This window comes from Aspergillus pseudoviridinutans (genome assembly GCF_018340605.1).
Source record: "Aspergillus pseudoviridinutans IFM 55266 DNA, scaffold_8, whole genome shotgun sequence".
NCBI classification, from domain to species: domain Eukaryota; kingdom Fungi; phylum Ascomycota; class Eurotiomycetes; order Eurotiales; family Aspergillaceae; genus Aspergillus; species Aspergillus pseudoviridinutans.
Window position 1 is genome coordinate 673,433 of NW_025091288.1, and position 26,216 is coordinate 699,648.

Here is a 26,216-nt window from a genome sequence, read left to right on the forward strand (position 1 = left end):
ATGGAAGCCATACTAGTCAAACAGATCGCGCGACCCACTCAGCGGTCACCACTCCCCTTCTTTTCCTAGGCGTCAGCGGATCAATTCGCATTTCAACCTTCTTTTCCTCATTAGTAGTTTTAAACATGCTTCCTTTGTTTGGTCAAGTGAAAACAGTGTGTGTTAACTTTGAAGGGGAGAGGGGAGGTCAATTAGAAAATGCCATGGCAAGCCAATCCCCGCAATGGAGGGGAGCCTCAGGCGGGAAAGAGATCCGCGCAGTACTCCGATCTCAGGTGACACTCCAGACACTCTCGCTCTCCCGTCGGTCGGCATTTAGCCTCTTAGACTCTCAGGCTGGTCATGGGGGAATTGGGGTCAGTCGGGGGGACTCGCTGCCCTGTGCGATCCCCGGCCACAATTTGGGCCCCCGCTTTCTCTCCCTCCCATTCTCTTTCTTTTCCGCGATCCAACAAATTCGTCTCCTTCGTGCTGTCATCATAATTATTTGCTGTCCTCAAAGAGACGGCCTTGTTCTAATATAAGTGTTATCCATTAATCCTAATCATTGTTTGCGATTCGATAAAAGCAACGCCATCCCTGTTCTGGCATTTAATTTTCCCGATTACATTCTTCTCCACGCCTAGCTTACACCAACAATCATCCACACTGCATCGCATACTCGCTTCGTTTCTCGGATGCTGCAACTCAATCTCTATCGTTACCATCCGGTATGCGATCCCGCACAGGCTGGTATGTAACATGGGAAGGAGGACTTAGCGTTTGCTCATTTATAACTTGCACTCCTACATGATTTCCTACCTCACGACTCTTGGCATGTATCGCACCATCTGATCGAACTGTGCAATATCAAAAGAAGAGACTGAGAGACTGACGTTTGTGGTTCATCGCAGTTTGACGTGTCGAACTCGAAAACTGAAATGTAAACCTCCACCCTTCGATTTCGTCGCAGTGCCTCAACGTGTCGGAAAGTGACTAAAACCCGTGAATCAGGTGATGAGCAAAAACCGCAGTGTTCCCAATGTCGCAAAGGATCCAGGGAGTGTCGCCCTAGTGAGGGTGTTATTTTTCGGCATCAGCAAAATGCTTCGATGAATAAGAGTCTCGATGACTCGTCGAATGGCCGCGGTAATCTGAAAGGGTTTTATTCCTATAAGAATACTTTCGATGAAGACAGTGTCTGGCTGGATATACCTAAGGATGGTATGGACGAATGATTCCCGTTGCGCTCTTATTCCGCTCGAGAGTCTTGCATCTCTTGGTTCGATGAGCTGATATAGCGATGTTGCTCTCTAGTGGTCTTTGTCGACAATTCCGATCCGTGTGCGGAGGAGCTGGAGACTGTTCTGGGAGAATCTGAAGCCGCTGTACTAGCCTCCAAGGCTCACCAAAAAGGTTTACAGACGCCTTCCTCTGCCGACGGGGAGATTCGAGGCTTGGAACAATTGTCCACAGCGGGATCTACTAATCGGTACTCGTTTTCTCCCCTCGCTACCGACAAAGGATCTCATTCTCTAGCACCGGACCACAATGCGCATTCCAATATCCTAGATCTTACAGCCCCTTCAATACCGTCTGGACCTCCAACCAATGTACCGCATACTGCATTGGCCCCTCAACCATCGCCTCCGATATCAATATCTTCTTTCTCTAACCCCAACGGCAACAACACGAACAATGACATCAAGTTCATTTTGAATCCTTCCCAGACTCTATCACCACCTATGGATCCTAGTACCCAGCATACCTCGGAGCCGATGGTCTCTTCAATTCCCTCCAGATCAGTGTTACCACGAAATGCCGGGAATGCCGAACAGAAGCCTGAGCTGCCAGTGGAGACCGACTACGAGGTTGTCTTTCTCCTGAGACATTTTTCCGAAGCGCCGGGGTTGTGGTATGTCTTTTTCTCCACCCTCAGCAGGATAGTAGATCTTCTAACGGGAACTGTATAGGATGGATCTCTTCGATTTAGGGACTTACTTCGCATCGCTCGTTCCGGTCAAGGCTCTCACGAATCCTCTTCTCAAGTACGCCGCGTGTGCATATGCTGCGAAACAGCTTGGTCGCGTGAAGGGTGCAAAATCTCCTTTTGGTGGCATCAGCGGAAAGCAGGCTTTCACCGAGACCTGGCCTGATGGGAGAGGTATAGATTGGACCTGGTGTGGTGCCAAGTACTATGAAAAAGCCATCCAGCTCCTGGTGAATGAGCTGCAACCTGACGAAGGTCCGCCACCTTTGAGCACTCCGGAGGCATTTGGTCAGTGGCAGGCCGCCGAACTGTGCCAGAATCACGACAATTCTCGCAAACGTAGAAGACATAATCGACCATCTAGTGGTGTCCATTCCGACGAAGTTCTCGCTGCAACGGCGATATTATCCATCTATGAATTCCTTGACGCGACTGGTACGGCGTGGAACCGACACCTGAGTGGTGTGAAATCCTTGCTGGATGTCGCTGAAGTCGGTATGTTGCCACTCGAGCAACACCCTTCTCCAGGGGATGGATCGCTTCAGCCGCCTAGGAAATTCGGGCTTTCGAGAGCCAGGAGGGCAACATTCTGGAACTTTGCCAGGCAAGACTACCTGGCTGCATGTAAGTGCGCTCGGATGCGCCAGTTCCCTCCCCATATTCAGGAGACTAATGAGAATCTCATACAGTCATCAACGAGACGCAAACCAGGTTGAACACCGACGACTTGGTATTGTGGACTGAAGCTGGTCTTCAGCTCGATAGTATGGGATTCGTGCGTACCATCAATTTGAACGCGGCTGGCTATCCCGAAGAGGGCGACGAGATGAAGGAGGATCTCATTTCGAATGCTCTCGTGTGGATAGCTTCCAAAATTGTCAATTTTATTGGCGCCGGAGATAGCCTTCATTTGGCGCACACTGGTGCTGTTACCGCAGGCCAAATGAGCCTTTCTCCACAAGCTCTCCTTGAGCGTTGGCATCGCCTTGAAGCCGAGCTTGACACATGGTACAAAAGACTTCCGGCTAGCTTTCGACCGTGCGCGCGTATCGACTTATCCAACGTTCCTCACCAAAGAACGGCCGAGGATGAGGATGCAGCCTCATTGTCTGAAATATGGTTCAGCATCCCGATGTGCTCGTCGGCTATACAGCATTATCACATGGCTCGCATTCTTCTACTTATCAACAAGCCTCATGATTCAATCAATAGGAGAAGTGGCGTGACAAACCGTCTCAACTCGTACCGCTCTATTGAGAATGAGATTCGCTTCCATAGCCGCGAGATTGTCGGCATCTCTTTGGCTCGTCCTCATGGCTCCGTTCGTATTAACTCTCTCCAGCCTTTGTTTGTGAGTGGTCAATGTCTCACTGAGCCTCGTGAACGACGGGTAGTTTTGCGTTTGCTGCGGGGAATAGAAGCTGATCTCGGTTGGGCAACCGAGTATCGCGTGAAGCAGTTGCTCAGGGAGTGGGGATGGGATGGAGCATCAAACTCGACTGGGGCCTCTTAAACTGCCGTATTCCAGTCATTCCGATATCACATTCACGTTCCCCCTCCCGTCCACAGCGAGATTTCAGTTCGGCTTCGGAAGCTTCCTGGCTTAGCACTCAAAAGTGCTACGCTTGTCATCCCGGCTCCCCCACTGCCCTCAGAAAGGGCTTCAGCTCTGACCAAAAAAGCGCTGAAGTAGCACACGAGCAATATCAGTCCAGCATGCTTGGCCGCAACCATCTTTTGTCCGTGCCGCATGAGAACCACACCCTGCACATCGACCCAATTGACAGACGCTATGTTATAACGAGTCTAGTGATGTCCGGCGAATTTCTGTGACTCTTCAACCCCGCTTATGGGAATTGTGCCTTCAATGGGCAGCTTGCAGCGACTCGGTTTCAGTTTTGCCTCGTTCTGTCATATATTGTCCTTTTTCCCTGTTAGACGCCTAGGCAGGCTCATCAGCGATCTGTAAGCATTAGCGTTGGCGCATATGATAACGATATACGGTGATTTAATAATGACATTATAATCTGGAAGATTCCTCTTTTGCATTCAAGCACAGCACAGCCATTTCAGTGATGACTTCACAATATAGACTGGGGTTTGAGTTTGTTTTAATCCTTATCAACTCGGCTGAGTTGCCTGTCGCTCGGTGTGGTTATCCCCACATCAGGTTTGCATTTCTTGTTTGCTGAAAGTCTCCCGGCGTCAATCGGACAAAATACTGCAGAACTACTGCATACTAGCAATGCACCCTGCTGGAACAAGCTAGAGGGGTTAGTATAAGGAGGACTGCCGATTTCACTTGTCTCTTCTCATATGTCATCCATACAGGAGAAGACGGAACCAAACCTATCAACGTCATACTGACTATCCTGGCGTGCGCAGTACGTATCCATTAGTTAGGGCTCCATGATGATCAACAGATCCGACCCACGAACGCCCGAAAATCCCGTCGACTCATTCCCTAGATAAGTAGATGGTGATGGAGATTAGGGATATCGCGATCTTCACTGAGGGACCGGAGTCTCCCAAGAGCAGGTTTGCCGATCTCAGTGGCAGGAAAAGGCAGCACGGTTACGGTAGTGTTATGTCAATTTTTCCCCACATTTAATCCACGCTTATCGAGGTGGTCGTTCTACGGTGCTGTAGATACCCAGAAGCCTTATGGATCGACATTGTTCATGGTGATTTGTCTCAACTTCGGGTTTCCTGTTTTGATGTCCGGGGCGTTGGCGATATACGAAGTAAGTGTTGCGGATGATTATTAGATTACTTGATCGTTTAGCGTCTTTGCCGTATCGTAGTTGTTTGTGGCTCCTGCAGGAATGATTCTGAGCCCTGGTAGAAGATAGGTACGCTGGGAATTGAAAGTGCCGCAGATTCAAGTCCGAGAATGTCTCTTAACGCTCGGAACGGCCTGAGTGGACTATAGGGAAAGTTCTAATAGGAAGTATACACTTATGGATGTCTAGTTACCAGGTGCATATTGCTTATAATTCCTGCTGAATCTATGTCAGCGGTTCCGAAGCCGCTTTGACATTCTCCTTGTCGTCGTGGTCTGTGAGGCTTGAATGACGGCCTTCACGTTTTCTTTACTCTCCTTTTTCATATCCTCTGATTCCAGCCCGTCCTCGCTCGCAGGTCTTTTCAAGGCATAAGCAGTGGAGGTCGTGACTTCTGTCTCGACCTTGACTGACTCTTTATCATCGCCTTCTTCCTTCACGGCAACTTTGACATCTATCTTGCCAGACGTAGCAGCTAATCTGTCCGAGAATGTCCTCAAGTCTGCCGTGAACAGAACACTATGAGCCCAGCCAGCCTCCTTGCCCCAGAGTTTCCGAAAGTGGTTGCCGACTGCATCGTAGGTTGCTTTCGTTAGCGACTTGTGAGCGCCTCGGCCAAATTTGTAGTCTCTTTGCGCAATCTGCCGGACTAAAAATTGTCAATATCATTAATCGGTAGAAGACCTGTTAAGAGCCACTCACCATGGGTATCTACAGGCACCGCCTCTCCCCACCCCAACCCCATCAGACAGACACAATCCGCAACCTTTGGCCCAACCCCCTGTAGCCCCAGTAGCTGTTCATGAGCGTGACGGTACCCCTGTCTACCCTCCGGACTCATCTCACCGCCGGGCGCAGGCTCGACTCCGAGAACGGGAGACTCCGGATTTCGTAGTGAATCAAGCCAGCCTTGCTCTCTCTCTTTCGCTACAATCAAAGCTGTCTGGTGGATATATTTGGCCCGGTAACCGAATCCTAGACTTCGCAGACGACCCTCAACGTCGTCAGCGGTCAAAGCCTCAGGAGGAGGGAAGTCATGGTACGCGCGGTCGCCGACGGTGGCCACCAGGGGACCATAGTTGACGCATAACTTCTCGACCATCTGCGATATGCGCGCGATATTATTATTGCTGCTGCAGATGAAAGACACAAGCGCTTCCCAAGCATCCTGGCGCAGAATCCTGATTCCTGTGAACTGGGGTGCCTTTTTCTTGAAGTTCGGGTCTTGCGAGGACCACTGGGTATAGAGATCCGTGAGATTTGAGGAGAGATTGAGGTAATGCTTCAGAAGCTCTAGGGTCTCGTCCTCATGGGCGTCATCTGATGATACGTTCTGCGTTACATTTCCATTCGAGCCATTCACAGCGCCAATTGACTCCGCGCGGAGTGGAGAAGAGGAGGGCTTTATTCGGGGATTTGGTGTTGATTGAGAGATATGCGAGCGATATGTTCTATAATAGAGGTATTGCGGGTCTTGTTTTAGAGATAAAAGTCGGCCACGGAGGACACATCGCCATTCGTCACTTTCAGGAACATTGTGCCATCTAGAGACTCGAAATAGTCAGGAATATCGTTTCCATTCGAGGATCAAGTGATGTAGCTTACCGAAAGGACTGACCGCAGCGCAACGTTGTGTTGATACATAATTCACTCAAACTCATGGGCAACTTGCGCCATTCTGTGAAGACTCCAACTGTCATGATGGCAAAGAACGGAACGTCATATAGAAATAGGAACAGCTTGCAGCTCTTAGAGGCACTGATAGGAGATAATGTATCTCGAAATTCTGCCGTGTTTCCCTCATAAGAGGCAGGCGGTAGCTCATGTACAGGGCGCGCTAACCGCTTCAACTCTAGACGCCGGCGGTTGCTCTTCGCCGCCGATTTCACGACCTGCGAGTTTTCCAGCCAGACGCTCGGCGCAACTCCTTCCTTTGTCCAAGACCCCTTTGATCATCTTGATTATATCATCAGGATCGCCCTGTGATATTATCTATCGCTCTGAAAGGTCAACCCTTATATTTTGTTGACTTGCTTCTCGCCACGTTGAGTAAAAAAGAGCAAGAAAGGATAAGATAGCTCGTCCAACATGAACGGCGACACTTACTCTTCTTCGCGAGGTGAGAGATCTTTCTATCTCCTGCAGTTTAACTGTAACTGACCATGAGAACAGGAGAACCTGGCCGCTCAAGAGAGCACTACGTAAGTCGCTACAGCCGCAATGATAAAGCTCTTCTAAACAATTGCTAATGAGGCTTCAACTATTGACAGCGCGACGAAAGACGCGAACGCGGCGGTGAACGTGGAGGCGAACGCGGTGAGAGAGGGAACAGAGGAGAGAGGAGACGGTCGAGATCCCCCCATTACGGCTCCAGGGGTTCCCGACGTGAATTCGAGGCAGACTCATACTCGTCGAGTCGCGACTACCGCGCCAGAGAACGAGAGGACCGCTACTCTAGCCGGAGAGACGACCGCGAATGGGACCGGGACCGCGGCGACCGTGGCGACCGTGGCGACCGCCGGCGCAGAGATTTTGATGACAGATCGTCTCGACGTGAGCGGGATAGAGACTTATTCGACGAGAAGCCCCGGAGAGAACGAGGAGGAGATCGCGAGCACGAGCGCGACCGGGAGAGGAAAGAACGGAAAAGAAGCGCAAGCCCTCCACGCAAGAGGGAGCCCACACCCGATCTGACAGATGTTCCATCTGTTCTGACTAGGAAACGTCGTTTGACGCAGTGGGACATTAAGCCTCCTGGTTATGAGAATGTTACTGCTGAACAAGCCAAGCTGTCGGGTAAGTTGCGACTACGTGTTGTGTATCTATCTATATGTAAGTTGTGGCTAACGTTTCTAGGCATGTTCCCCCTTCCCGGAGCACCTCGCCAGCAGCCAATGGATCCCAGCCGCCTTCAAGCGTTTATGAACCAGCCTGGTGGTGGATCTGCGGACAATTCAGCCCTCAAGCCCTCCAACTCGCGTCAGGCCAGGCGTCTGTTCGTATACAACCTGCCTCCCGGCATTTCTAGCGAGCATCTCGTGTCCTTCTTCAACCTGCAACTCAACGGCCTCAATGTCATTCACAGTGTGGACCCTTGTATCTCGGCCCAAATATCCGAAGACCATAGCTTTGCACTTCTAGAGTTCAAGACACCCAACGATGCCACGGTTGCTCTTGCCTTTGATGGCATCACGATGGAAGAGCACGAAACCGTCAGTGGAACTGAGAACGGTGCCCCCAAGGGGCTCGAAGTGCGCCGACCCAAGGACTACATTGTCCCGAACGGCAGTGCGGATCAAGAATACCAGGAGGGTGTGCTGCTGAATGAGGTTCCTGACTCACCCAACAAGATTTGCGTGTCCAATATCCCGCAATATATTCCAGAAGAGCCCGTCACCATGTTGCTCAAATCGTTTGGCGAACTCAAATCGTTTGTACTTGTGAAAGATAGCTCGACGGAAGAGTCAAGGGTAAGTGGTGTCTATCCGAGCGTGGTAATGGTTTTACTGACTTGCCAAGGGTATCGCTTTCTGCGAGTACGCGGACCCTTCTGCGACTCCTATCGCTGTGGAGGGTCTCAACGGTATGGAATTGGGCGACCGGCATCTCAAGGTTGTGCGTGCCAGTATCGGAATGACGCAGGCCGCCGGGCTTGACATGGGAGTCAATGCGATGTCGATGTTCGCCAAGACTACATCCCAGGATTTGGAGAGCAGCCGTGTCTTGCAGTTGTTGAACATGGTGACCCCGGAGGAGCTTTTGGATAGCGATGATTACGATGGTGAGTTCTTACCATTGACGGGGCAATTTTCAAATTTTACTAACTCCGGTACAGAAATTTGCGATGATGTACGCGAGGAGTGCTCCAAGTATGGCAAGGTCGTGGACTTGAAGGTGCCACGTCCTTCTGGCGGCAGCAGGCAGTCTCCCGGAGTGGGCAAGATCTTTGTCAAGTTTGACACGGTAGAATCGGCCACCAATGCCTTGAAAGCGCTTGCGGGCAGAAAGTTCTCTGATCGGACAGTGGTGACGACTTACTTCTCCGAGGTGAGTTTTCCCTAGGCCACTTCTTGTTGTTTTATTCTGACGGTATCTTGCAGGAAAATTTCGAGGTGAACGCCTGGTAGTCGATACCCGGAGGGCTAGGACTCATCGATTGTGGTATTATCCCCGGTGCTCACGGAAATAATTTGCAACTCAAAATCTATTCCCTTTCCATTTGAACCTTGCTTGACCGGCGTTTGCAAAGTATCCCTCAAAGGAGCAAATCAATCGTGCTTGCATCGGACGATGCAACAACTAGTTTGACCATGTATCATAGCAGAAGTGACTAAACTCGTGAAGTCCGATCATCTTCTAAGTTGTAGTGACGTGCACTTGGAAGGATTGCATGTATTCGTACTCCATGATATCGACTTAGACGAGGCTCCACCCAACAGTGCTACTATGCATGAATACGAACATAAGAGGTTCAATCCTTACTTCAAGCCTTGACCCAAATCCACAATCACATGAAAACCGCCCAAGCCAAGCTACGATCTCTCCGCTCCACTGCCGAGGCCGGTAGTGTCGACCCACGAACACATCCAGTGCACCACGCACATCAAAACTCAAACTAGTCTACCTGGTACTATTGAATATGAGTCCCAAACTTGAGTCGTCTACCCCATGGGGTAGTGAAAGGGAGATCCATATCCATATCCGTACCCGCACCGATTAATCGATAGTCAACCATTCCAGCTTCCGCTTATCCGTGGTTGCGGGGTCGACACTCGACGCACTAGTAAACTATCTACTTGTAGATCAGCGAGTTTGACGCCTAGCAGTCAAGGTCATATTGAGCTTATGGTGCTGAGTCTGACAGTTGAGGCAGGTGCAGGTACTCAGCTCAGATCAGCCTAGGGTGGCGGCTTACACTTGTTGAAGGATTTTCAGATTTTCACATGTCCCAGAATTGCCACTGCCATTGCCATTGCCATTGCCATTGCCGCCACAAGAGGAGAATGAGGAGTTGGACCCGCCTGTCGGCTGTAAGGAAGGTACTTTGTAGTCATGATTCTTGTAGTGAGGTTTAGAGGAGGTAAAGTAGTCTCMATTTCCCCGCGGAATGAGGGATTTTTATGGGTATCGCCTTGTGTAGTTACCATATCCCGCTGCGTTATCGCTTGGGACTTCTGACGGCGTACGGAGTACGGACGACCTAGTGGAGAAGATCCTGTCTGATCTCGATTCGATAGTTATATTTGTCTACGCAGCACTCTCCACAGTAATACGGAGTAACTCTAGTCTCTGCTTTATGACAAGGTACAAGGGCAGGTGCCAATGCTGCCCCGTACATGCACGAGATGACTCGTAGATTAGTCTACTGATTATTGATTAATAGTCTCTCTCGTCCGACTATACAAATCCTTGTCCTTAATGCAGGAACCGTACTGTTCCCTGTTTGGGTGTGGTTGCATTGCATCACATACCTAACATGGATCTTCTGGATGGTGACCGTGACCCCTGATACTCGATTTCCATGGTCTGGATACTGCATTACTCATCTACGGTGAGTGCCGAGTAATGCGAAATATAACTGATTCACGTTGACATCACCATATGGCAAAACTCAAAATTTAGTTTACCATGGTCTGCAGTGACGGTTTACAGTTCACACGCCTGAAACTCTAGCTAGCTACCGAGTCACCAACCTTGGTCGGACACAGTCTCGCACAAAGTGTCTTATAATTACAGTCTTACCTCTTACTCCGTAGCCAAAGTCTATCTTCCCCGGATCCAGTAACCCATTCTTCTAGAAGAGTCGGCTAAAAGCAAGTTGCAGCTTACAGGAGAGATTATTGGTGGTTGGTTTCACCGAGTGAAGGTAGTCTAAGGCAGCTGATGCAAGTGCCGAGTTTCAGTGTCAGATCGTCTCATACTGTTACTGTTGATGTTACAGTCCAGGGCTCGTGGTGTGGACAGTGGATACTTGTCGCGGGGTTGGACTGACAGCCACAATTTTGAGATGATGAATAGGCTTTCTATCACAAGGAGAGAAGTCGTTTCTTCATCTCGCCCACAAGGACGCTGGAATGCGGGGAATCAAGATCCTAAATTCATGGTGTGGGTTGCTTTCCCACATCCTTGTATTCTGGATACTCTGATGTGTATGCGTATGAAATACATTGTAATCAGAGATGCTGACGCCTGGGAAAGTAATATGCATGGTATTATCTTTTGATATGAAGAGAAGGAAACAAGAGGGCCAGTAGTAACATTGCTAGGGTATACATTGCATCATCCAAATCCAATATACAAGGAACTTTTAACTCCTGAACAGCATGACATAGCATTACATTAAAACCAAAGGTAGAAAAAGACACCAGTCTAGTCATCATCTTCCCGATGGACAGCCGGAGCGAACGATGCCTTGGGATCCCAGTCGCGCCCTTGTGATGCGCTGGGCGGCCGCGGGCTGGAGAAGCTCATGGACGGCCGCACGTACCTGGCATCTCGCCCGAACTGGCCATTCTCGGGACTCTTCGTACCCGCCATGCGCGCAGGACTTGGCGATCGAACCATGGGCGATGGCGACTTGTAGGAGGGGAGTCCTGTGCTGTTGAGCATCTCGTAGGACCGCGTGTCGGCCAGCCGCCCGCGCGCATCGGCGGAAACGAACTCGAGACGGCCCTCGCCCATGCCGAACTTGTTCTTGAAGAAGTCGGCCCAGCCGCGGAATATCGAGGGGCGAGCAAAGAGGATGAAGTTCCAGAATCCGACCAGGGCGAGGAGGATCAGGACGGCGAGCAGTAGTCCTTCGTCGGGCCGGACCTTTGCCGCCTCGTGGTCGCATTTTTCCCGGTCACCCTCGGTAGCTGCCAGACACGCAACCCATGGAGTCGCCTTTTCCATATTCGCTCGAGTCGGTTTGAGGGCGCTGTCGAGGTCGATGAAGGTCACGGCGAAGAAAATCACATTCGCGATGATGATCAAGACTAGAGCTACGCCTCGCCATTGTAGTTGGAGAACTCTTCGGATGCGACGGTATGCTTGACGAGCGGACACGGTGCGGACGCTGGCGGAGTAGGACGGCAATCCCGAGCTATTTGTGGTTGAATCTGTGTCGAAGAGAGACTTGACGTAGACGTGGATGCAGTACCCCATTGTCGCCAGTTGGAGGATCAGTGCGGCCACGGAGAATGAGATGATGGGAATCCAGTAATCCTGCAGGCCACGATCGATGTTGATATGGCAAACGGTGCCGAATCGAAAAGATACGCCCGTCAAGAGCAGCATCACCGTGAGCCCTATCGCCGGGACGACCCAACCGAAGATCAACGCTCCCCACATGAATTTCGGACCCAGGATCACTTCCCAGCACACCTGAAGATGGAAGGCCACCGTACGGAGAAAACCTAGAGATCATTAGTACGAGTCAATCCACACTAGCTCAGAATCGTTCCCAACATACTCCATACTACCACCATCCAGCCTCCGAAAAGAAGAAGGGCACCTGTGAAAGCGCACGAGAGACTAGAATGCATATCGTTGGGAGTGATCTGGTTGTAGCATTGATCCGGTTTTACCCCTAGAGGGATAATGAACGCAATCTGCATGTCGGTCAATAACACGTCCTGTGACCCTCCAATGCGCCACTTTACTTACCTCCATGAAACAGATGCCCAATGTGAAGCAGATGCTGAGGTAGTGGCGATGCGTAAATTTCACCGGAAGGACTGCGTACGACACAAGCAGGAAGATACAGAGCGGCAATATAGCGACACTGATCCAACTCGCAGAGCTCGCTTTCTCGAACAACCCTGAAAAATTGTTAGAACATGTTAAAGTGAGACGGCTACGCTGCAACACAGTGTGAGCTTACCATCACCGTACGTCCATGCTGCTACTGGACAGGGCAAACAGCAAGAGATATCGCCCACAGGTTGGCAATAACGACCTCCGATGACTAGCAAGCAAAAACCAACACGATCAGCTAATGTCGACAACAGCAAGCCAGCAATATTCAGGGGAGCGTACATCCACCGGAGGAGGGGAAGAGATCTTCCTGAAGAAACGGTACCGGACACAGCCCGTTCAATACTGTACGATTCGTCATAATGGCAGACTTGTTCGTGTGACTTCTGCGAAATGCGATTGCGGTTGCCCGAAGTTCATATCCCGTTCATGCAATGGTCGTAAATACCGTATATTCTGCGAGTTGTTTCTAGAGGCTCAAGGGCGTGCACACCCCGCGCGAAAGGCTCGMAGCCGAGCAACAACTGCGACGAATATAATTAAACGTTGTTGAGTTGAGGTATACTGTCCAGAGGTGAAGGAGGGGAAAAAGTGACAGAAAGCTAGATCGAGGGGCAAGGTAGTAAGATATACATGGATTGGAATAATATGTCTACTTCCCCGAACCCACAGAAGATACCAAGGGTAACAAGCCAGGATCTCCAATTGTTGGGGGCGAGTAGCTAAAATAATCCTGCTAGACTAGTCTGCAAAGTGGTAGTGCCATCCATGCAGGCCCATACCTAGTCTCTACCTCTAGTAAGGGGACAGGAGGCCCGTTCACCCAGGGCACGAGTCCATCGTTCCGTCAACCACCATGAGACGATGATTGGATCTGGGATCAGTGGGTAGCCCGACCAGTTTCCTTCGAGCAACGTGAGACTTGAGCTTGGCACCAGGGGCACTGGTGTGGATGGTGGAAACGAAGCGAACGAGCATGCAGGAGGAAAGCACCAATGAAGAAGCACAGAGTTTGTCGGGTATCCAATCGACCGGGGACGGAGCTGGCGACCATTCTGAACTTAGGATGATTTGGGACTGTAACTGTAGTACTGTTAGAAGTCTAAGATTGGTTACTGGACTTACCTTAACTTGGAAAGGAAAGGATCGGTCTGGGCGGGGGCAACAAACGGCTGTGAATTCCACTAGAAGATGGAAAGGAAGTCAGACAGAAACTGCCACAGTCTAGACTATCTAATAAGAGGAAATGCAACAATTCTGGTGTTCGCCGCGAAACCTCATTGGGTTTCCAGTTACCAAGAGTAGTAAAGGTGGAGTTCGCCTATGGCTGGTTGTATCATTATAGGCGGGACAGCATCAGATTGGAAAATTCATTACTCCGTAGAAGGTACGGAGTATCATTGATACAAAGTTGGTAAACTTGCTAAGTTAACTATCTGTCTATTATTATTATGTGTCAGCAGAGATGCAAACCCCTCCTTAAGGTTTGTAGCATCAAGCTTCAGTTACGTGATGAAAAATGAGTGCCCTGGATGTCGATCTGTTCTGGACATTGACTGACAATCTGATTCTTTGGATTAGCATTTCTCTGCTTTTTCTTTGTTGGGAAAAGTCTGGGACGTCCTTTGTGTCAGTCCCATGGTACCACGGAGTATTAGGTAGGCTCCCTCATGATAAGGAACGCACGAGGTTACCCGTCTTTCGGTAAGCCCCATCTTCATCCCATCCTCACCCGTTACCCAAATTCAGACACCTTTGCGGACTAGACATTCCTCGCCTAAATTATGAACTGTTCACAAACCGCTTAGGCAGCGGATGTCCTCATCATAAAGATAAGACAGGGACCATCCTCTTTGTTCCAGGCAATCTTCTTCCCAAACTCATTTATTACAGTAGGTAGTAATTCATTTAATACTCCATGGTGTTCCAGGGTCCAGGATCAATGCAATTATTGCAAGGTAGGTACCGTAGGTATGACCAATTCCTGGTACCTTACAGGTGCTGCTGGCTTATTATTGTAGTGTTGCCCCATGAAGGCTTCGTATGCCTACAGAAGGCTGGCCCGTAGGAGCTTTTATATCAACCAGGGGTGTCCAAGCCTCTGTGGTAATTAGGCGAATAGCCATGCATTCAAGATGGAACTTTCTGTCCGCTAGGCCCAAGTAAGCAGTCCTGCCAGACGCTAATGGCTACTAAACGAACTAAATTCTGCATTGAATTTATGAAAGAGGGGAAGATCCCCGACTCATTAGACTCGCACTTGCTTTGTCCCTTTGACTGTCTCCTCTTCCGCAAGTGGCAATACGGTAGTCACTCAACTGCTTACTGCTGCCATTTGCCCCTGGTACCTGCGGCGTCTGAACCAGGTGCATAACCACAGAGGATGTCATACAGAGATTTAACTTTCTCTTCCTCCCTACCTACCGAAAGTTTTGTTCTCGAAGCAATCCTAAAGTATGAAAATCATTAGACAGAGAAACCAATACCGGCTGTGCCTTAGATTACGAGCTGAGACATCAGCATTCATTCTGGACACAGAAGAAACACGTCCTTTTAAAAAGTAATCGCTAATTTAGAAATAGGATCTAGATCTTACCTAGGCAGCGATTTCGTATCCGTTCCCAACTTCTCCACAATGACCAGAATAACAATGATATTGAATAATGCAAGATACATAAATACTTACTTCGTACCACTGTCGAATGTCAGGCACTTTGACAGAATACAAATCTCCACAACCCCAAACCTCATTGCAACCAGACCCGTCCCACTCTCATGAAGATTTCCAAAGTTTGAGTCTCAGACTAAATCCTTCGGAGGTCTTGCTCCGTTATCCGCACCATCTAGGACCATCCCCTTGGAGCCGCACGTACACCAAGTTCTCACGCCCATCGGTTTCAGATCGATAACTAGTGGTCTAGTACGCAGTAGGTTGTAGCAGCGCCAGGAACCGCATAATAGCAAACACTGGTCTTTTTACCATTCAAGGAAGCGGGTTTCCAGACCATACCTAGGTGAGCAGGTGTTCCTCGACGGCACAATATGCTGCTTATTGATCGGCAGCGTTCGCGGACAAGGCACGCGGCATGGGTGACGGCAATACGGGATAGACTAGGGATGAAGTTTCCCCAACAGTTTACGGGCTATCTTCGCCTCAGAGAAGCTCGATAGTCTCTGACTCGCAAGGCGGGTGTCTTCTCTTGTCTGGTTAAGAAATGATCTTCGCAGCAGACAGTGACTTCGACGCATAATTTGCTTGATATCACTCCGTATTTACGTATATCTAGTCGAATCATCTGAACTGACGATCAGATAGTACTCTGTGAAGAGCTTGAGGCCTTGTACTCTGAATTTAAGTACCAGGCCGAATACCTAAAGGCTAAAATTGATAAATATGCTGGGTTCTCCTGCAAATTGAGCCTGAATAATGGCAATTCTCGGCGGTCTATGTACATATCCTCAACATCACAATAATAAACGTAGTATGGAGTGTCTGCACAACACCCCTTGCTGAGTGCCGAATGTGGTTGCTTTTTCTAATTTCATCTGGCGTCAGCCACCCACGTGGAGTCTTCTACTTTGGGAACGGCCTCTTCTTTCTAGCATTAAGGTACTTCGTAGGTTTCTCCGTTGGGTTTTTCCCCCTGGTTTCTGCGGCTCGGGCTCTCCCCGAGTTGGGCACCACCGAAGTCCTCTGGAATAATGGTCTATAAGATTGACACGGCCCGTCTCACGATGTGTGATGATTAGTATAAATTCTAGCTGCGCACTCTATACTCAAACGGGTTCTACTTAGTCGTAAGAGCTAGATTGGTGATTGAGTATTCAGATGTTGTATATATACGTAAATAAACCAATAGCGGCAGGAGACTCCATCTCTGATTCGTTGCAACCATTGTAGGTCTGATGCAGAATGTCATAGCAAAGCTGATCCCCGACCTCTGTGAGGCAAATGTCGAACGACTACTGCAGCTACGCCGCACTTTCTGGCGATCAGCGCAATGGCAATAGTGGCAATATCAGAAAATAAACAATTACAGAGATAGACCAGAGACATAGTCAGCCTCATGTTATGCCGCGGACAAACAGCAAACAGGCTCTACTATCAGGCTAATTATCATAACCCTGAGTCTAGTCATAGCACGAGAATTATTATTCCGATGTGCACGAGGGGAGATTACACGGCAGCCTAGAGGGGTCCAATCCTCGAGGCGAGGTTGCGATTTTGCCATCAACAGAAGACACAACGGTGCACAGAAAGACTGTATTTAGTTTTGCCACAGTATTGCACGAATCTCGTCAATTGGCCGTCTGTTTGGTGCTGAAGACTGTCGCACACGCGCACTTATGCTCCATACAGTCTTTGGAAGAGGCAGGCTGAGCCCAGACCTCGTCGATATTGCAATGGTGCTAATTTCTCCGTAGATATGAGACAATAGAACCAAGCTGAGCATTGGCATGGCATCAGCTCTGGATTATGGGGAACCGGTGGAATCGGCGGTGATTTGCGGAACGATCAGCAGCAATTAACCGCAATATAGCATGCATCGCTCGAGGCAAACTTTAGCGGCGTAAGGCGCAGCGGGATTTGCTGGAAAGGAGAAACATGATAACTGACTTCTTAACATCTATACGACCATTATTGAACTTTCCCGATCCTGGCCGGCTTCCTTTGAATAAACAGAAGTAGAAAGTATCAAGACTCGATGGGTTTGTTGACCTCCAGCGTCGATGCTGCCTTCTCCTTGGTTGATTGACAAGCGAGTCACATCGAACTCCTCCAGCCATCGAACCAATCGGCCTCCCTTCCTTCATCCTTGCGGTGATCTGGACGAGAATTGGTTCTCTCGCAAGCCAATCTACAATTATCACAGACGCTTCTCGATCATCGATCTTCATCTCTACTGATCACATTGCACGGACTCGATAGTCAATACGCAGTACGCTGTGGTCAATGCCCGCAAGAAATCACCGTCTATTCCAATTAATCGACGTCTACTGCAGCAGTCCGAAAGCGCTTCCTGCATTGATCGCCACCCGTTCTGCAGACGCTGTCATATAGACCTGATTCGACAGTGCTTCGTACTCATATCCTCTCATTTTTCTGCAGCGGTCGAATCGGGGAGCGTTCTTTCGTTCTCGGCTCTTCCCTGAACCTGGCCACATGATGTGATGTCGTTTGTCTGCTCCAATCCCGCTTCCAGAAAAGGCTGTTCTCAGGATTTGAAATCGTTGTGCGTCCGCACCATACGAGCGAATTGGCTGGCAAGTCTATGTTTGTCGACCTTCAAGAGTTGCGTCACGTCGAAGATTCTTACGTGTTTCTCTGGATGTTTGTCTGGCTATGCTTCATCGCTTGGATGTCTGATGACTGGGAAGCGCACGAGACCAGAGCTGTTGTCCCTGTCGATATCCTGCATTGGTTTTGTCGAAAGTAGGTCAAACCAAGCCCTGTTTGAGGTCTTCAAATCATCTCCTTCGACACTGATTTCCTGATATGTCCGCCAGTATATCGACAGAAGCAAAGGAGTCCCGGAAGGCAACCGGAGTAAGCTTTGTGTTAAACCCACTCATCGCGAGCCTGCAGGAGTTTGCAGCTGGGAAGAACTCGGAACAGCGCGCAGGGTTCAAGCAACTTGCGGGGACGCCGGTCTAACAACACAACAGGATGCTCAAAATTTTCGCTCCAGGTCGCATCCTGGTATATCTGCACTAACTGGACTAGAGGAGCGCAGTCTTGTTCGAAATGACGTCGTCATTCGAAATGTATGCTTGCAGTTCTCTTGAGCATGCTTCCGCAGAGGTGATGCTATTCAAATAGCGGTGTGGTCCCTCTCTCTCCGCAATTTCAATAACAAGAGAAGAAATACAATACAGTTCATTTGCGCGGCGACAAGGGCAGTACACCAGCAAACTCAAAAGATCAGGTTTGGCCGTTGAGAGAGTCCGGGGACTCATAATGACCCCACAAGCGGTTGAATAACTCGGCCTCCATTGTCTGCATCCCTGTTCGTCTTGTTGAATATTGCATATGATATCACATCCAAGTGGAGAAGACAACTCAACACTAACGTCTCCTGCGACATGCACTTTGCATGACACGGCTTGCTCAGAGTGCCAGAGGAGTAGTGGATTAATGACATTCTCGGATCCTCAGGCTGCTGGCATACAGGATCTGAACATTCCGTGATAATACCGTCCGATCTCCAGAAAGCTCAGGACCTCGTAACCTGCATTTGGGTTGACTGAAAGTGACTAGCTATTCCGAAACTGATGGATATCACAACGCAGAAATACCGGACTCTACGGGGAATTAACCTGCGGAACATTATGTGTGATGAAATTGTGAAAGCTCGGAGGAGAACGATGTGCGCAGCTTCAAAATCAAACAACTTTTCGACAATTGCCAGCAGGTTGATGAAGCCTGTGATAACGCGGCGTCCATTCCGTTTTTGGACCTGCTTGGTGAATGAGGGATTGCAAGCTGTATTCAGCACTTACAGAGTACGGAGATGACACTAGTCGTCGCTGGTTTCCATTCGAGCTTCTCGGAGGTGAGGGTACCGTTAGGTACGGTTACCACCTACGTACATATAACCTAAGATAGGAAATAGTAGATCTTATGGTATAGAAGCCCTATAGCATCCTCCGCAAATGGGCGGATATCATTAAGTGTTGCCTGTTGAGAACCGGGTTGTAGTCATCCACGGGAGGTGCAATTTTTTTATCATGTTTCTCATTCCCTATTAACTAATCTATATGCGAATCACGACTTGATAATCGGCAGCTCGCGGTAAAGGGAGTCAATTCAAGTAAAGGCAATGCCCAAAACGTCTACCATCAAATCGAAGTTAGCAAGGATGCGGTAAAATCGTTTGAGGGCTCAAAAGATGAAAGAAGCATCGGTGTCAGAAGTCCATTAAGATCATCGAAGCAGACCACAAGGATCTGCTTCTGACATAAGAGGTACCAGAAAATAAAGTAAAAAGGTGTTGTCTCATCACATAGATAAATCACGAGGAACAATGGAATTGCAAGAAGTTCAGAACATACCTTGCGAACTAGCTGAGAGCAATTGTAGAAACGTCAGTCAGTCATATATACAGCTCTAAAGCTGGCAACCAATTCAATTGATCAACATCAAGATCAAAACGTTGAGTATTTCCGACAAAGGATAATGAGGAGGGAGGAGAGACTTTTTGCAGACGATGGAATCGCAGAAAAGGTAGGAAAAGCTAAGCGAACCCCACCCTCACGTGACCCACACTCCACCACCCACCCGTCCTTTATCTCATTCAACTACACATCGGCTTCAATTTTTTACGATTTCATCCATCGCCAGTCCAACTCCGTCGACACACCCGACCAGTTCACCCCCGACAATAATTCAAGATGGGGTAAGTTATCGCTCTTCGCGATCGATGCGACTCGCAACGTATCACCATAGTCGCTATCCCGAACATTCGAACTAACGATCTCGCTACAGTCGTATGCACAGCAAGGGAAAGGGTATTAGCGCCTCTGCTATTCCCTACAGCCGTTCTGCTCCTGCCTGGTTGAAGACCACCCCCGACCAGGTCGTTGACCAGATCTGCAAGCTCGCCAGAAAGGGTGCTACCCCTTCCCAGATCGGTGTTGTCCTCCGTGACAGCCACGGCGTTGCCCAGGTCAAGGTTGTCACTGGTACGTTTACTCAATATTCGTCCTTTCCGCGTCTACCGTGCGCTAACATCGCATTTTGCAACAGGTAACAAGATCCTCCGTATCTTGAAGTCCAATGGTACGGTACCGTCCATTATCACTCCAATCGCACCAGTATAGACGAGGATATCAAGGCGAGGGATTATGGACAAGGATGTACGGCGGTTGCTCTGAGAATGAGATGCACGAGCGTAGAAATACCTCTGCATGAAACCGCTGTTGCCCGTCTTGATCCCCCGCCTCGATTCCGACTCTATCACTGGAAGTGAGAATATCTTTTCGCAGAAATGCAAAAGTTTTCTCTATGCCTCTGCTTGGTCAATCCACAGGCTGACAGAGAGATTTTCGTAAAACAGGCCTCGCTCCCGAACTCCCCGAGGACCTTTACTTCCTGATCAAGAAGGTAGCGTTGCATTCTCTCTTGCGCCATATTTGCGTCTTACTGACTGTTGTAGGCCGTCGCCGTCCGCAAGCACCTTGAGCGCAACCGCAAGGACAAGGACAGCAAGTTCCGCCTCATTCTCATCGAGTCTCGTATCCACCGTCTGTCCCGCTACTACAAGTCCGTCGGTGTCCTGCCCCCCACCTGGCGTTACGAGTCCGCCACTGCCAGCACCCTTGTCGCTTAAGCGGCTCGCCATCTCTCTGGTCTTGGTGTGTGGTTGTTGGTTCTGACATTTCGTCGTCGATGAGGAATTTCGCTCTGGCAACCTGAGATGGTTGCCGGGTGATCGACTAGGACTCTCCTAGTGTTAATGCATGAACGATCCTAGATACCTCTGGTCGCGAATAGTCAAAAAATCAAAACAAAATTTTAACTACCTGAGATTTGTCAACTGTAGCTTCGAAAGTACTTCACTTGAGATATCGGTAAATATGACTGCCCGCAGGGTATAAACAGCTGTACAACATGATTCTTCTATACATTACACCAAGTATATGCGAAATCAACTCGCTCGTCTAACCTCCTTCGCAACCGCGTTGCAAAGCTCGACTCTCACGCCCGCTCCAGTAAGCACATGAATCCACAACCTCTGGGTATCACTCAAACGATCATTTTCAGACTTGACCTCCGCAAACATGACTTCTTTCTTCTCCACACTCCACAGAAAGAGATCAGGTATTCCTCCACCGCGCTGCTGATACTCCTGGGCCATAACCTTGCAGATAGTGGCGAGAGCTTCGCCTCGAAAGCACTGCACAATCTCAACCAAGTCGTCCAGCTCAAAGGACCAGTCTATGCCGATGGCGCAGGTCTGCTTCGCTGATTCGCGCTCATGGACATCGCGGATGATTCTCTCCGCAGCGCCGTTCGTTATTTCTACCAGACGGTGATTGATCTCTGATGCGCGAGAGGGGTAGAATGCATCAGTGTGGAGATCTAGCGGACAGGTTTGAAAGGGTGTCTGGAAGACATTAGGGACGTAGGTGAATAGGATGTCGTAGAAGAGGTAGCCGAACTAGGGTTTGTATGTTAGCTTTGATATTATGCGAGATGGAATGAGGCATACCAAGGTTCTGACGATCCCTCCTTCAGCATGGTAGCCCTTCCAGCCATGATCCCTATACCAGCTCAAACACATGTTTTCGACTCTGCATTCGCTTCCGCCTTCTCTCTCGTCAATCCAGACAGTTGGGCGTCCTCGCCTGGTCGAGGCTTCCTCGCTTTTTCCTGAAGCGCGAGCTGGTGAGTCCTCTCTTTCGATTCGTATACCCTCAATCGTCCGTACTTCTGGTTTGGCCAACATGACATGGCCAAAGTCGTGTTGCTCACGCTTGACTATTTTCAAAGCCCTTTCCAGCTTTGTGATCCGCTTTTGAAGATCATAGTGGTATATGAGATGGCAGTCCGGGTCTTCCAGCCCTTCTTCGCATGTCCGCAGAGCAATTCGTTTCCAGTGTTTCTTCTGGAGGTCCTCGCACCGTCCATCAGAAGGTGTAAGAGCCCACATATAGTGTTCCTCCAACAGTGCTTTTCGCTGATACCATGCGCCACGTCGGGCAGCGTGGAACAAGCGCTGGCCTAGCAATTCACACAGGATTTCGTGTTCCCGTCTGTGTTCTTTGAAGCGCCCAAGCGGATGAAGGCCTTTATGAATGATCCTGGTATAGACCCAGGCTGGAGAAAAGCGACGTAAGTAGGCACCTTCACCCGCTTCGTAGATCGTGTCTTCCTTGCGCTGTTCCTGTTCGAGTAGAATTTTCCATCGGGGATAGACGTCTGTACAAACGCGTTTCACATGCTCCAGCCTTTCCTGAGTGGGTGTACCGTTGAACTCTAGAAGATTGTCTATTTGATGCTGTTTCCGAAGTGCTGATTCGAATTCTAGCAGAAATTCTCTGGACGGAAAGATCGAGCTAGAGCGGCATACAACATACTCGGGAAAATTCCTGCGGGAGATCTTCGCAAGAATTATAGTGGTGAGGGATTTCTCCGTCCACTCTGTGGACCTGTAAAAGACAAGATGGACTCTCTCGAAGAGAGCATAAGGCCCCGGCGCAAGTCTGATGCAGTCGCCGGTATACTCAAGGATTTTCTGAATATAATGGTCATCTCGATTGGGAGCAGGGGCTGAGTCTTGCTCTTTGTCGTTCCAGTTGAGACCTGTTTGTCTCTGGCTGGACGCGCGAAAGGCTTCAAGCAGCTCCTTCTTACTCTTTCCTTGAACCTTTGCGTCCTTTGCGAGGACTTTGAGTTCTTCAAGAAGTAGCAGAGAGGATGCTTCCTCCAAAGTCGTTATCTCATCAGTGTCATCGGCGAACCTGAAATGAGCGAGGTCCGCACCACTGCCGGAACTCATATCTTCAGAGTTATCATACGAAGATACTAGAGGGACAGGCAGTTTACGGCTAGACCGAAGATCAGCCACCGCCTGGGACATGTCGCTAATGTCGGAGTAATAACCCAGGCGATTGATGCGATGCCAAGCCGAGGTCTTACGAAGGAAGAGCCGTACATATCTGATGATGAACGATCAGCTTGTTTCAGCTGACAAGAATCTGATGTCTCCACTCACAAGTATTGGGACTCATACGACAGCTCCTTCCATTGTTTGAAAATCTCTAATTCCGCCTCATTGAAAAGATGGGCTTCTTCGTCCAGCACAGTTTCCAGTGCCAGATTGAACGCATCCACATAGATTGAGCTCTTTCCCTTCCGCCATTTGCCGTCTTGAAGCCTCTGGCGCAGATCAGGCTCGTCATCCTGTTCTACTGAATGCGAAATCTCATACTCTTCGATAGCTTGTTTATCTGTTGGAATATCTGGTAGCGAAGACTCTAGTTCTGTCTGGCTGTTTGGGATTGGGTTCTCGTCCTCGAGCGCGAAATCGCCGGCGACTTGAGCCGAGGGCAGGGCATCCCATGTATCTAACGGACTATCAGAGCTATCGATTTCAATTTCGTTGATGCTGGAATTCTCTTTCCGAAGTGCGACTGTTCTGGGACTTTCTTGACCCTCGTTCGGGGTAGTCTTCCTGCGCTTCACTTGAGGGCGCGATGTGTCCCAGAAGTCCAGAAGGGACATGCTGCCTCGGGAGATTTGATCTGATCATTCGAGACCAGATTTTAGGGAATCTCTATGGACAGCATCCGTAACATTAATTTTAGATTGCCAACGACGCGCTGACACAACCGTTATTGAAGTCTGAAAGAGACCACCCCCGTTACTTGGCGCCCAAACGTGTCACGCAAAGACGCGAAGTCACATGATTTTAATTGAATTTTGTACCTGTTTGATATGTTTGCAGCCTGACCAACTGGCAGGGGGCAGGAAGATAAGCAGCGCTAGATGAAGGCGCAATTGTACGCATCTAAAGTAAGCGCATGAATTATGTCTTCTACCCTCGCAGTCTGTATATATATCATCTTTTGACATAATAGTAGCCATGGCGGACGTTCCTGTGAGACATACCTCCCTTCATGACCATCCCCACAGTGGAGAGCTCGAAGAAGCTCCGCCCGCAAGCTCCGCCCTGGGAGACTTTCTTCGATCCAACTGCGACATCACTTTTAACTTTCTGTCTAATCTTGCCTGTCGCTTCATTCCTCCCTTGCTTCAATCAGTCATACGCTGAGATTGCTACGCCTCCATCTGACTCCTAGTCTTTAGTCACCCGGCTCGGCCGCCTCAATCAAGAAAGAAGTCTCTACCTCTGCGCCTCCGAACAATTCAATCCAACACAGTGATCCGACCTCCGGACCAAGCGCATCACATCTATTCAACATGGGCAACGGAGCAACACCTGGCAGCAATACCGGCGCAGCAAACACCCCCCGAGCAGAGTCGAATACCCCCGCAGCGCAGGTCCGTCCAGGCGGCGCGCCCGCACGAGTATACATGAACGAAAAGATAGTGCCGTACTTGCTTGAGGGGATGAAATCCATCGTCAAGGAACAGTGAGTGGCTTCTTATTGCTCGTGAAATGCGCCTGCCGCGTAACAGCTCAGCGCAGGGCGTTGCACGGAACAAGGATCATTCACGCGACTAGTACTAATATCACCTTTGCGATAGACCTTCAGATCCCCTACGCATGCTAGGCGAGTTTCTGATTCAGAAGAGCAACGAAATTGAGGGCGGAGCGGTGCCTACAAAGAAGTCGCCTGAATAGGCTGGGGATTTCGGACGATGGCGCTAGCGAGCGCTGTGAATTCCACCGAGGATCGGTTACCTCATATCTACTGTGCCTCGTGGAGCGAATCTCAGAAAGGCAACTGAATGCTTACGTCTGCATGAGCGTGAGCAGCACACCAGCCCTTGACTCAGAGCAGCTGCGATCCTGATGAGAAGGGACATGGACTCTCGTCAATATCTGTCTGTTCCACAGATTATCGCTGTGCTGACATTGAATACTCGACTTGAATTATTCAGTCTTGCGGGAGAACATCCCATCACGGGCAAGATTTCCAGTCTGTGTTGCAAGCTAGATTTCAGCGAAGGTGCACGCCTTTTACCTGCATATTGTGGATATAGCGAGAGTCTTAATCTTAAGGTTGATATTGCCTCTCTAGAGGCGACGACATAAAATATCTCAGTTATATGAATCACAGTAATAATCTTGTAGTTCTCGCGTGCATGCGGCCTGGCGGTTACTGTAATATATATATATATTTCGAAGTCATTCAGCATTAACCTTGAAATCACATGCCCTTAACAAACAGAATGCTGAGCACGGCTGGTGAAACAAGATCAACTGGATAATAAAGGTTATAAAATAACGACTTATGATGACAGTCGACATAGTATTGTAATCGGAGTTGGTTCTAACACAGGGCCTGACATCAGAAAGACTAGGGTCTCCAAAACAAGGCTTTACCATATGATGACTACTCCACTGATGCATAAGAAGAATGTCGCTAGGAGCAGATTTCTCATATTAGAAGAAAAACACTAGGCAACGTAGATTTGTGATAACAATAACCCTGATTGTTAGTGTCGCAGGAGAGCCAGATGAAAGAACCGTCACCACAAGGCTAGCAGAAGGTTGGAGTAGAATGAGAAAGGAGGGCTCTGCCCGAAAACTCCGATCATGGCAAGTGGTTGAATAGAAGTTATTACTGTATCTGACGTTAGTATTCTTTTTCCTAATGTTTATCCTTACCTCTCGGGCTATTGCCATCAATCAGTGCCCGCGACATGTGTCAACCAGCCACTTGAGGATGCGGCGGCAGGCCTGTAGATAGCGAATCAACCCAGGGTATTACTTTGGACTAATTTGATCTGGCCCGGCGCAACAAAAGATGCCACTTGGAGAAGGCTGTTCTCGGGTTGGCGATACTACAGGCACAAAATAACACCGGCTGTGGCAGAATTGGCGAGGAAAAGCCGGATCCCGTTCAGTCAGTTTCTTTCAAACAAGGCGTAAGAACAGAGTTCTTGTGTGGGTGGATGGGCTGAAGTCATTTGGTTTGTTTATGTTCAGGCCGAATACAATCGAGTCGTTACGTAGAGAAAGCTGTATAAGACGCAATAAGGCGAAAAGTTGACTAGCGAGACAACGACCAAGTTTTCCGGAAGAGTTGCAAAT

At 49.2% G+C, this 26,216-nt stretch overlaps 7 protein-coding genes across 7 annotated transcripts; 4 read left to right on the plus strand and 3 right to left on the minus strand.

The window, feature by feature from the left end:
* Positions 1–1,091: 1,091 nt before the first annotated feature.
* Positions 1,092–3,482, plus strand: Asppvi_010334 (uncharacterized protein; the record flags this gene model as incomplete). Its single annotated transcript, XM_043306180.1, has 4 exons — positions 1,092–1,203; positions 1,297–1,894; positions 1,953–2,593; positions 2,659–3,482. 4 exons carry the CDS (start codon positions 1,092–1,094, stop codon positions 3,480–3,482), a joined length of 2,175 nt encoding a protein of 724 aa, XP_043162115.1.
* Positions 3,483–4,982: 1,500 nt separating this feature from the next.
* Positions 4,983–6,452, minus strand: Asppvi_010335 (8-oxoguanine glycosylase OGG1; the record flags this gene model as incomplete). The annotated part of the gene is made up of 3 exons (XM_043306181.1): positions 4,983–5,401; positions 5,455–6,296; positions 6,358–6,452. 3 exons carry the CDS (start codon positions 6,450–6,452, stop codon positions 4,983–4,985), a joined length of 1,356 nt encoding a protein of 451 aa, XP_043162116.1.
* Positions 6,453–6,840: 388 nt separating this feature from the next.
* Asppvi_010336 (splicing factor u2af large subunit) lies at positions 6,841–8,879 on the plus strand (the record flags this gene model as incomplete). Its single annotated transcript, XM_043306182.1, has 7 exons — positions 6,841–6,871; positions 6,925–6,953; positions 7,023–7,548; positions 7,609–8,222; positions 8,272–8,533; positions 8,588–8,799; positions 8,853–8,879. 7 exons carry the CDS (start codon positions 6,841–6,843, stop codon positions 8,877–8,879), a joined length of 1,701 nt encoding a protein of 566 aa, XP_043162117.1.
* Positions 8,880–11,121: 2,242 nt separating this feature from the next.
* Positions 11,122–12,850, minus strand: gprM (the record flags this gene model as incomplete). The annotated part of the gene is made up of 5 exons (XM_043306183.1): positions 11,122–12,149; positions 12,206–12,344; positions 12,400–12,554; positions 12,617–12,700; positions 12,772–12,850. 5 exons carry the CDS (start codon positions 12,848–12,850, stop codon positions 11,122–11,124), a joined length of 1,485 nt encoding a protein of 494 aa, XP_043162118.1.
* A 7,031-nt stretch (positions 12,851–19,881) lies between these two features.
* Positions 19,882–20,819, plus strand: Asppvi_010338 (40S ribosomal protein uS15; the record flags this gene model as incomplete). The annotated part of the gene is made up of 5 exons (XM_043306184.1): positions 19,882–19,886; positions 19,976–20,172; positions 20,237–20,269; positions 20,547–20,593; positions 20,646–20,819. 5 exons carry the CDS (start codon positions 19,882–19,884, stop codon positions 20,817–20,819), a joined length of 456 nt encoding a protein of 151 aa, XP_043162119.1.
* A 318-nt stretch (positions 20,820–21,137) lies between these two features.
* On the minus strand, positions 21,138–23,716 carry Asppvi_010339 (fanconi-associated nuclease 1; the record flags this gene model as incomplete). The annotated part of the gene is made up of 3 exons (XM_043306185.1): positions 21,138–21,650; positions 21,702–23,151; positions 23,208–23,716. 3 exons carry the CDS (start codon positions 23,714–23,716, stop codon positions 21,138–21,140), a joined length of 2,472 nt encoding a protein of 823 aa, XP_043162120.1.
* A 699-nt stretch (positions 23,717–24,415) lies between these two features.
* On the plus strand, positions 24,416–24,800 carry Asppvi_010340 (DPY30/SDC1 family protein; the record flags this gene model as incomplete). The annotated part of the gene is made up of 2 exons (XM_043306186.1): positions 24,416–24,588; positions 24,704–24,800. 2 exons carry the CDS (start codon positions 24,416–24,418, stop codon positions 24,798–24,800), a joined length of 270 nt encoding a protein of 89 aa, XP_043162121.1.
* Between the last annotated feature and the right edge of the window lie 1,416 nt (positions 24,801–26,216).